The sequence below is a fragment of the Microtus ochrogaster genome, chromosome 4 (genome assembly GCF_000317375.1).
Source record: "Microtus ochrogaster isolate Prairie Vole_2 chromosome 4, MicOch1.0, whole genome shotgun sequence".
In the NCBI taxonomy this organism is placed as follows: Eukaryota; Metazoa; Chordata; class Mammalia; order Rodentia; family Cricetidae; genus Microtus; species Microtus ochrogaster.
Genome location: NC_022011.1, coordinates 66,154,507 through 66,166,311, shown reverse-complemented (window position 1 = coordinate 66,166,311; position 11,805 = coordinate 66,154,507). Strand labels below are relative to the sequence as shown.

The following is an 11,805-nucleotide window of genomic DNA, read 5'->3' as shown; positions in this document are numbered from 1 at the left end:
GGAGGGGGTGGGGGAGGAGGCGGTGACATAGGTGGTGACGCTGGTCCGTTTTGCGCTGGAGAAAAGAACAAAATGTCATGTGCATATAAAGCCTGAGAAAATGGGGCTCCAAATTCTCCAGGCGGCTCATGGGGGAATGCCAGTTAGATCCTGGGAGCCCACATAAAAGTGGGGTGACTACTAACTCTACACAGGTGGCTTCTGATTTTTACAAGCATAGTGTGCTATTCACACACACATCGCTCATACATAACGCTAATAAGCAATTAAAATTTTAAAATAAAATAAAGCATGTGGAAGAAAAAAAACTACTTAAAATGGTAAACATTTCCTTACTGACAAATGGGAAAACATTATCACACGAGCGACATGAAGATTCACAACCTTAATCTCCAATTGCAAACCTTTGTTCTAACTTATTGCATCTTCCTTATTATGGGCACACAAGGGCAGTGCCTGCATAGGGCAGAGGCAACAGCAGATCCTCTGGAGTTGGCAGTTGTGAGCCACGCTATGTGGACTGAGACAAACTCGGGTTGTTGAGAAGAACGGTGCCTATCTTAACCACTAACCATTTTTCCAGCCACTCAAAATATAATATTTCTTAAGACAAGTAAAAGCACACACGAAGGTACATCTCTACCCCGCCCCCAGGACACCTTACCTGCTTCGGCCATGTCTGATGATGGAGGTAGTGGTGGGGGAGGGGGCAGTGAGGCTCCTGAGGAGGTGGTCCCTGTAACTGGTCCTCCATAGTTACCCGCTGCTAGTTCTGACCCCATGGGCAATGTGCCAGAGGCCACGACTGGCAGTATGGCAATGTCCCCATCCCCTTTCTTCTGAATTTTAATGGTCCCTTGTTTCTCCAGTTCATGAATCTTTTTTTCCAGGGTAGACTGTCTTTGAATGGCTTCTTCTTTTTCTTTGACCATTTTCCTTAATGTGTGAACTTGGGTATTTGCATCTTTGTAGATTTCCTGCAAAAGAGATCATGGTCAGGATTTTTCCCCCTTTGTTTTTTTTTTTTTTTTTTTGTTTTGTTTTTTCTTTCAAGACAGGGTTTCTCTGTAACTTTGGAGCCTATCCTAGAACTAGCTCTTGTAGACCAGGCTAGCCATGGTCAGGATTCTGACTTCACAGGACATTCCCAGGTACACCAACTGCAGAAAACAGGTAGAGAGAGCACATGCACTCTGACATTTGGGGAAATTTCTAGAATTCAGCCAGAACATGTGGAGTCCCAGTAATTACCAACTCAACTAATAATGCATGCAATGTATCCTAGCATTGCTATTAATGAAGTCCCTTCCATTTCCTAAGTGGAGCTAACTTCATAGGCAGAAAAGAACAGAGCAGAGATAACTTTATCCCCCAAAATGGATTTGGAACATCCCACGGGTATCCTGGCAGTTCGGCATACTCTTTCACTAATTATAAAATCTGTTTATAACTCCTGGATACACATTAACTAATAAGAGACAAAGGGCCCTAAATCAGACTTTGGGAGAAATAAGACTAGGATTAAAACCTCTGCAAAGGCTGGCTGTGATGGTACATGCCTTTAATTCAAGCACTGTGGAAGCAGAGGCAGGCGGATCTCTGTGAGTCTGAGACCCAGCCTGGTCTATGCAGTGGCTTTTCAGGTCAGGCAGTGCTACATAATGAGACCCTGTCCCAAGAAGACAAATAATAAATGAGCAAGCAGGCAACCTCTGCAAAACCTACGGTGATCCAGTCATGAATGATCAGGAGCTAGAGGCATGGCTAGATTTCTCTGGCCCCGATAAAAGCTCCTTGACTAAGTTTAGGACAGCGATGGCTGGACTATTTTTGCTTTGGTGATACTTTTAACAAAACAACCCAAAGCTTCCCACAACTAATTACTTATCTTTCTCAAAGTTTAGAGAATAAAACAAGGTTAAATTCAATCCAAAGGCTGTCCCGGCTGTTTCTATGAAGCGTCCAGGGATATTCTGGTGTGAATGGCTCTGTGGTACTGAACTTTCCTGCTGGACCTCGCATGTGTTATCTCTTCCACAGACCTCCAACAGACCTGGAAACATTCTCCACACCTATCATTAATAATCTATGTCTGAACTTGAATGGAGCCCATATGCCATATCAAAACTTGGTCTTGATAGTATGCCAGAAAATAAATATGTAAAGCTAACTGTAGGATGTGTCAGAATGCCAACAGCACACACAGCCATGATAACCATCACATAGAATGTGCCATCACTTTAACCAAGGTGTGAAGGCCAGCCATGTGCCTGAAAGACCTCCAGGCATGTCGGTTGTATGTTCTGCACGGTGTCAAACACATGGATGGTACTCCATAAATGCCCGATACTTAAAGTAAAATGAGAGTAATTCAAAATCAAATAGCTAGGATTGTCTGATAATTAAACTGCACTGGATTTTGGTTTTTGGTACCTTTAGGTCTACCCTGTGTGATGAATTGTTTCCACAGTAACCAACAAATCTGGTTTTGAGTAAAAGCAAAGTAAATAAAATCAATGAAGTCTAAGTCCTAATAAAAATAAGCAAGTAGGCCGGGCGATGGTGGCGCACGCCTTTAATCCCAGCACTCGGGAGGCAGAGGCAGGCGGATCTCTGTGAGTTCGAGACCAGCCTGGTCTACAGAGCTTGTTCCAGGACAGGCTCCAAAGCCACAGAGAAACCCTGTCTCGAAAAAACAACAACAAAAAAAAAAAAAAAAAAAAAAAAAAAAAAAAAAAAACCCACTTTTTTTTTTTTTTTTTTTTTTTTTTTTTTTACAACTGCATGGAGGATCTACAGAATCAACTCATCCTCCCCAAGATGGGAAATCAATGTTGCTCCCAAAATTTGTAATCGGGAAGTACTGAAGCTGGAGGTTTTGATTTCGCACACATGTATATATATATCTTATGTGTACTTTTGACTGTCGCCTCTGAAATGGTTACAATAAATACACTGCATCAATGCATTGCTCTGGAATGAACCTGCTCCATGCTGGACCAGCCTCCAGCTGGAGCGCCATGCCAATCTGAGCAGCTGCCGCCAGCACACTTACCCGGACAACATCCAGTTCCTTATTCCTTTGCATGAGTTGCTTTTCCAGTTCAACAATCTTGGACATGGCTTCATTCTCCGTGTCCTGCAGCTTTTCAGATAGCTGTGAAATTGTGACGAAGAAACAGAAACATTCTAAGCAGGGCCTTAGGCCTTTGGAATCACACATCCTGGCAAACAGGGGCCACTACAGTCTTGCATATATTCTACAGAATATATAAATTCTACATATATTCTGAGAACATTAATTTTTTTATTCTATTTTTATTTAGTTTTTATTTATTTATTTTGGTATTTCGAGACAGGGTTTCTCTGTGGTTTTGGAGCCTGTCCTAGAACTAGCTCTCATAGACCAGGCTGGCCTCGAACTCACAGAGATCCGCCTGCCTCTGCCTCCAGAGTGCTGGGATTAATTGTGTGCACTACCACTGCCCAGCAATTTTTGTAAAACAGATATGGATGCTTTGGTACGATCACATTTACAACTATTTGCATAGAGGAAACCCTAGAGAACGCAGTCCTCTGTCTGCGCTGCAGACTGCAGCTTCTCCCAGAGTAAAGGAACTGGGATGAAGAACACTTAGCATCTAGAGTCCCCTTGACGAGGAGAAAAGAAACAAAAGCAGCTGCATATTTTATCCCGATGCTTAGATTCATGTTCGTTTTTTAAGTCCTCAGAAGGAAATCTTGTTGTTTGACACAGGCTTGGCCTCCAACTCATGATTCTCCTTTTCCCAGCATCCCAAGAGTGGGATTACAGGAGTGGACCACCACACCTGTTGTGTCTTCAGACAGGAAATTCTAAAGTAACTCGTATACCGAGATGTAATGAAAGTAACTTTAACATGACTCATTAATTGAAATCTGAGTGAAAAATATCACTAACATCAATATTTTTGAAGTAGGAACGGGCCAAAGAATTTTCTATTTCAATTGTCATGTCTGATCCTTGTATTTTATTTTTTACAGCACAAAAGAGAGCTATTGACCCAGAGGGGCAATCATGGAATTGGGGGACTGCCTCTGAATCAGGCAAGGACTGAGAGCAAGCAACGGGTGTTGTTTCCAGCAGTGTTTTTTTTTCCATTGGAAAACACTAATTTTTATACCATGATCCTGAAGACATTTGTTTCTATCAAAATGAATAATGTCTACGTAGCCTCCATAAAACCAGTACAACAGCCCCTCCATGTCTGAACATCATAGATCTCTGTGTGGACTCACAGAGATCCACCTGCCTCTGCTTCAAATGCTGGGATTAAATGCATGTGTCACCACTGCCCAGGGAAAATAATATCCTTACGAATAGAAACAATGCGTTTAATAATAAAGAACAATCCTAATAAACTCATGACAAGCATTTTGTTTTCAAGAGCTCAGAGCGGTATAATACTTCCTCACGTGGATGAGGATGAGGCCCAAGGTGCAGTACTGGGTGAGGAGGGAACAAGAATTTAGGCCTCACACTGTCTGGGTTTTAAGAAATACTGCTTTCTATTTGTTCTTGAATATTAAATATGTTAACATCTCAAAGCGTTTTGTTTCATATTAACTTGTGGTTAATAAATTTCTGTGAAAGAAAACCGGGACCCTGTCCCACTGCAGTTGACATTACACCAGGAGAACTTGCTTCTTCAAAGACGGGCACAGTTGACAAAGCTGAGCGCTCTCCTGTAAAACGTCTGCAGTTAAAACAAACCTGACTAGAACCTGAGGCATTCCCAAGGAAGGAAAGAGGAGTTCTGTATCAGAGACATGGGACAGTCCTGTCCCTCGGGCTTTGACGGCACTCTGAGAAAGCGTGTCATCTCAAGACTCCATTCAGGCCAGATTCCTTTTTTCATAGCTACCACACCCTTACACCGTTAGCCACCCTACTCCTGTGTTGGCAACTAAGAAAGCCGGCGTGTTTGACATGGGGGAGACGGAGCAGGAAGGTAAGTGAGAACAAGGAAGGGTTTCTCCTGTAAGACCCATACCTTCCTTCTTTAAAGAACCCAGGGGGAAACTGAGGGCACGCTGGCCCAGAAGTTTCTCGTTCCTACACTCCAAATCCCTTCACTTCCTACCACAGAAGTGAGCACTAGCTCACCCTGGACCCCAGAGCACTTTTGTCTCTGAGATGCCCTTACGTGAGAGATGTTTTCTTCCAGTTCTTCCACCCGCTCCAAGGCTGCGTTCTTGGTTTCTGCATCTTCCAGCAGAGCCCCCACATCAAACACGTTGTCTAGGTAAGCCTGAATTTGTACTTGCAGCTTGTCACTCTCGGTGTGTTTCAGCTTCTGAAAAACAAGATGCCAGGACAGCATGAATTCATCTGTGGACACAGAACGCGATTACCCAGCTCTCTACTCATTCCATCGCAAGGAGCCTACCCTTCCGCATCAGAGTTTAACACACCATCCAGAAGAGAATTACAGCATATCCCTAATGAAGAAGGTATGCCCAGACTATCTCCCAGATACACACACACATCCACATACAAACTACATTATATATGTACATATAGACTAGACTTACCTCAATTCCTTCCTACTCTAGCCTAAATCATTCTTACCTAGGTAAAGTCAAGGCCACAGAGACACTGAAGGAGCATCTGAAATGGAATAGTTACAAGTCCTGTGAAAACTAAGGGGTGTCCATGCAGAAGATCGCTGTGGGGACATCTTCCCAGGATGGAGACTACTGACTGGGGGCAGAGGACAGTCAGCTAGGAGCTACCAGTGTAGTCACGCTTGCCTGTGGGTTGTTTTAGTACACATCACCAGAGCTCACCCTGCAGGACTCCTTTCCTAAGATAGCGCCTCGCATGAATAGCTCAGGGCTCCCCAAAGCATGAATCAGAAAGAATCTTCCAGTTCACTGGATCCCAGATGAGGGAGCCTGAAGCAACTCAGCGTGCTATTTCTCAAGTGACACTAGAGGCTGAAGAAATCCGAGTGTTCTCCCCTGAGAACCATGCGTTATGATTTCCTCTGGGAAACCATGGAGCCATCATATAGATGATGCCAGTTAACGAACATATCAATGACCACCGGCAAAGAAGGCTGCCTTAGTAAACAAAATATTTATATATCAGAGACATATAATATTGTTTTTCTAATGATCTCTGCCCATCAGGGTCCAGCACCAACAGAACACAGTTAGAGAAGTACAGGGCTGGGGGGTTGGTACCTTTAAGAGAAATTTCATATTACATAATTTTAAAAAAACAATTTTTCTCTTAGGTTTAAACTGAAATCCTACAGTTTAACTTGTTTTAAGGAGAGTACATTGCATCTTAGTTTAAAAGTCAGACACAAGAAAAGAAATAAGAATCTAGAGCTAGAAAACAGTGAGCATCAGAGAAGCAGCTACATGTGCCTTTCCCAAGATTCACAGCCAATAAAGGATGTGCACCAATGTCATCCGCTGCCATGACAACCTAGAGCCCAAAGCAAAATCTCACAAAACCGAACCTACAACACTGATAGTAATTCACAGTCCTGATTCTTGTTCAAATCCTGCAACTTGTGGAGCCTGTGAGGAGAGAGGATAAACTAATTTCGAAGCCTGCCAGGGGTGGTGAGGGGTCAATACATTCTGCACCCCAATAAAGTGGGTGCAAAGTAGGTAGTTTCCTGGCTCCACACCTAACAAAGATGAGCAGCTAAACACTGGACACAGCCAAGGAAAGGCGTCCCCATCACCTCCATATCAGGAAACAGCCTGGCGACTTAGGTCAGCAGGCCCTGCCCCGCCACTAGTGCGCTTCCGAATCCAACTGAACCGTTCTCGTGGGAAAGGGAAAACCAAAGCTATCTGACAAAGAGGGGTACATCCAGTGGACACCAAGGTCCTGGAGGTCATCTATGAATACCACACATGCTTTCCGTTTCTTACGGAGGAACTTCAGGGAACTGGCCGGCACGTCTGTGAGGCAACAAAAGAAAGAAACAACTCCTTCCTCCCAGGGAAAGCTCCAGGAGGATGGCTCTCCTGTCCGTTCCCTCGTCACACGTTTATGCTCTAAGCACTAACTCATTCTACTGCACTCTTGGCTTGATCTTGCCTGCTTGAATGGGGTCCCAAGAGTGCCCCCAAATAATGTTTTTTTCTAGTTTTTTTATTTTGTTTTTTTTTTAATATTTATTTATTTATTATGTATACAATATTCTGTCTGTATGCCTACAGGCCAGAAGAGGGCGCCAGACCTCTTTACAGATGGTTGTGAGCCACCATGTGGTTGCTGAGAATTGAACTCAGGACCTTTGGAAGAGCAGGCAATGCTCTTAACCACTGAGCCATCTCTCCAGCCCTTTTTCTAGTTTTGATAAAGGATGCAATGAGACTTGACCCAGACAGAGCTCGAAAGCAAAGCAAAGTTGCAGCAATGCTCCCAGAGGCTGTCTGACTCCAGAACTAAAGGCTGCAGGCAGCGGACCCACAGATGTCCCGGGAATTCTGTAACAGTCCAACTCTGCTGGCAAACCGCGCCATTCAAATTGGCTCCCTTTAACTAGCACGGCCATTGTTAACCACACAATGCTTTAGGTATTTTACAGTTACTATGGAAGAGAATCTCTGAGAACAGGCAATAAATTTATTTTTTAAAAGACACCAAAAAAGATAGTTATACTCACGTCCAGGTATTCATCCAGGGCTAATTTGGTAAATTCATATTGGAGATGAACTCTGAAGTTCATGTCTTCTACCGAATGAACTACAATATTAATAAACTGCATAGAAGCCACCTGAAATGAAATTTCCAAGGGGTTAAATCAGTTCAAACTGCTTTCTCCCAATTTAAGAACATCCAGAACATTTGATTTCACAAGTCTCAGGCTATGGCAATTCCTTTTTCTTTAGCGTAATTAAATCTTTATACACACACACACACACACACACACACACACACACAAAAAAACACACACACCCTGTGTATGAGTGGAGAAATCAGTAAGAAAACAAGCAAGCAAATAAGAAGGCCACCATCCATTGCTGACCAGCTATTGCTGTGATGTGATGGCTAGCTGGCTAAGGATTCTGCTGTAGGGGACTCTTCTACACTGACAGCTTATGACCTAGGATTGCAAGTCAGCAAAACCACTTTCTGTCCTGGAACTCACACTGTAGACCAGGGTGGCCTTGAACTCACAGACCTGGTTGCCTTTTGTCAGATCATTTCATCATAGCAACACCGGGAACTAGAAGAGTTGTGTGCTGGATAGCTTTGGAAGATGCATGAATTCTCTTAGTGGAAAGGGGACCCTCCTAAAATTATCTTGCCAGTTTTCTTTTTTCACCTATGTAATAAAAAAAAAAAAAAACACCTGGGGCTGGAGAGATGGCTCAGTGGTTAAGAGCACTGGCTGCTCTCCCAGAGGTCCTGAGTTCAATCCCCAACAACCACATGGTGGCTCACAACCAACTGTAATAGATCTGGTGCCCTCTTCTGGTCTTCAGGCAGAACACTGTACATATAATAAATAAATTATAAACTAATTTTAAAAACCACCCACAGAAAAAAGTTTCATGCTACATTAAAGGGATTTGTACCATTTAATATGGGGAATATATTGTTTGGGAAGCTGGAAAGTTCAATGGAATTCCCAAGGAAGTTTATCAAAAGCCTCATTTTCTGGAGTGAAATAGAGTTAGACTGTTACATCTTTCCATGTTGCTGCTGTGCAGAAGTCTACATGATCTCCTGAGCTCCATGATAGCCGACGAGCCAAGGAGAGCACAAGGACACTACTGTGAACACAGCAGCACACTGTGGGCTGTGAACAAGGCCCTTAGAACCTGGACACAGGAGGAAAATGAAATGACAGGACATGGCTTCCAGTCTGTTTACAAATGGCACAAATGTTCTAAGGGACTTACACTAATTCCAGCACAAAGACAAATGAGCAGGTCAGCAGGCATCATAAACGAGTGAGGTGAGCAATCCACGGGACAAGTTGCAGAGAGAGGACTTATCTTTTTAAATAAACAAAGGGGCACGGGCTCCTTGGCTGTAGTAGCTAATACTCCAGCAGGCAGGGGGCAGCCAACAGCCAATAGGGAGGTACTATATATGGTAAATATTATACAGTTGGGTACTTTTAATTTAAAAAAAGAGCAGACATCTATTTTCATGTGCCATACCTAAAGATTTTCACAGAAGAAACGCGTGTATGAATAGGTGCACACCCTGGCTATGGGCTGGCCTCTGCCTCGGCTCTACCAGAACAACAAAGTTCCTCTTGAGAAGTCATGGGAGAAAAGCTGGCAATGAGCCGGTGCCCAGGCTCGCGACACCTATCAACACCTGAGGCCAGCATTACTCCAACACATCCCCAAATTCTAACAACAAGAATGAAAGTCACGGTAAAAGGGACACTTGGTTTTACCACTCCACATCTTAAAAATGAAGTATTCACGCGGGAAAAGCAAGTCTCACATCTAAGGGGAGAGAAAAGCTCTAGAAAGGAGTTTACCTTCCTGATTTTAGAAGGGGCTGAGGCTCAGATGCACACAAATCAGAGGGACTTTTCGCACAACAGACCTAATGTGTCTACACACGCTACACTAGAGTCACTGCAGTGGTTCAATGAAAACATGACTTAGCATCCAAACCACAGGCTCTGCATGTGAGAACTGTTAGGATGCCTCTTCTAGAGGCGAAGTCATCTGGAGAAGGAGCTCCTGGATCCAGAAGTTTCCTAAAAAGACTGAACTAGGTCAAACCTGTAGACAGGGGTGCACTGGAAAGGAATGGCTCAGAACGCCTCATGAGCAATTCTGGCTTGAGCCCTGATCGAGGAAGGAGGTGGAATTCAGAAGTGCCGAAACACCCTGAGTGCCTTCCTAAGACTAGGGGCTCCTGCAGAGGCAGGGCCATCAGCGCTGTCCTTCTAGGGCAAGCCAGTGGTCTGCAGAGCCAAGCAGTCTAGTCTCTGAGCATGTGGTCTAGAGAGGGCGCGGACAGAGGTCAAGAGCAAGGTTAAGGTTCCGTCTATCTTGGGACTCTACTTAGCACTGCTGGCAACTCAGCTTGGTGGCTCTGGCCATTCACAGCAGGTCCTAACTTCCTTTACTCAACTACTTGACTTTCTCTTTCATTGCTATGAATTGTTAGCATTCTGCCCTTTACTCAAATGAGAAAAACTTGAAAGAGCACCACAAAGGGAGCATACAGATGAAGAAAATCATCCAACAGAAGAGTACTGAACTCATTCCCACCACCCCTCTCTGGAGCGGTCGATTTCAGTGTGGCATATCTTTTGGAGCCGAGACTTGGGGAGAGGGGATCTGAAAGCGAGTTTGCATTGGTGAATGTAGACCGAGTGAACTCACCATAAAATCTATGTTATTGTCTTCATTTCTGAAATGCTCCATCAACTTCTCAAAGCGCTGCTTTTCCCCGCAGACCTGAAACACACAGTGTTACTGTGCTTATGACGTCAGAAACAAGCATTCCAAAATTAGTGACAGAAATTTTAGCAGTAACAATTATTTGCAGAATATGTTTTTCTATCTCCCTTATACACTCCTTCCTTTTCTTCAAAGCTGGTTAAGCTACCAAAGGGAGGTCTGAAGCAGACGAGATGCGGGCCCTTGGCTTCTTTTCCCTGTGGCTTTAATGTTATCAGATGTGTGCTTCCACAACTCAGTTCATAGCCAAAGGCTGGCTACAGAGTTCCTACCAAAGTCCTTAGACTCCGTATAAAGAAGACTGACCATCCTCTCACGTCTGTCTTAAATAATCTGAGCATTGACACTACTGCATTATCACAACACAGTGATGATGTCACAAACTCAGGGGACGATTCTTCTTCATCCATTAAAGGTGGATAGAAATTTTCAGCGATCAATGACGTTGCACCCCAGTGACCTGAATTATACACATTTTAGCTCAAAATAATATCTGCATTGAACATGTGAAAGAAATTGGCAGAGTACTCAAAACTCCAGGGTCCCAGGGTGTGGTTCATCTACATGAAAGTTAAAGACAGGTAGTAAAAAACAGTTAAACATTTATATCAAAATAATACCTCTAAGGGCTCACAAAGTCAAGGATAAATCTTAATTCTGGCATTGTCCTTGGGTGGTTTTATTGAAACCAAACCCTATACCCACTAGTTAGTTCATTCTGCCTACAGCAAGTATTTACCTGAACTACAAGCTATATGTTAAATTAGGCTACACATGTTAATGACCACATACTCAAATTTCACTTGTGATCTCAGGGATACCTAGACCAATCCTCAAGAATTCTCCTAAAATGGCATTTCATAATGTAATAATGTAGCCATTTAATCCAGTCATGTCAAAATGGACATATAGACAATTAAGGAAAAAAAATACTACACTATCAAACATGTCATTATGAAGATCTAGATAATTTAATAAATCTGAATTTTCAAATGACCACTAAATATTGTTGCAAAATTATAAATTCAGGTACAAGACAGGCAAGGAGGTTTGGACACACTGTGCACGGTCATTAACATGGCTTCCGATCCACTGACCAGTATTTAGAAGGCATTCCTGGCCCTGTTACTAAAGAATACTGACTACGACCATATGACGCTGCTGAAACACTTCATGCTCTACCTCAGCATAGGTGCAGGACTGGATTTCCTTTCCCTGCTTCAACAGAAACCCAGGGGACTGTGTGCAAAAGTAGGTTTAAGAACTGCACCTTTTCACCAGGCAGTGTTGGCACATGCCTTTAATCCCAGCAGAGGCAGACGAATCTCTGTGAGTTCGAGGCCAGCATGGTCT

General features: G+C 43.4%; 1 protein-coding gene across 3 annotated transcripts in view; it reads right to left on the bottom strand.

Annotated features, from left to right (window-relative positions):
- Window positions 1–11,805, bottom strand: part of Fmnl2 (formin like 2) — a 254,474-nt gene that overhangs the window by 24,923 nt on the left and 217,746 nt on the right. For all 3 annotated transcript variants that reach the window (XM_026778859.1, XM_026778861.1, XM_026778860.1), the window contains exons 10-15: window positions 10,375–10,449; window positions 7,677–7,787; window positions 5,187–5,336; window positions 3,056–3,157; window positions 665–977; window positions 1–55 (exon numbers count right to left, since the gene is read on the bottom strand). The exon at window positions 1–55 ends at the window's left edge or, in 2 of these variants, runs on beyond it. In XM_026778859.1, the coding sequence (XP_026634660.1) occupies window positions 1–55; window positions 665–977; window positions 3,056–3,157; window positions 5,187–5,336; window positions 7,677–7,787; window positions 10,375–10,449 (806 nt within the window). The remainder of the gene's footprint in view (window positions 56–664; window positions 978–3,055; window positions 3,158–5,186; window positions 5,337–7,676; window positions 7,788–10,374; window positions 10,450–11,805) is intronic.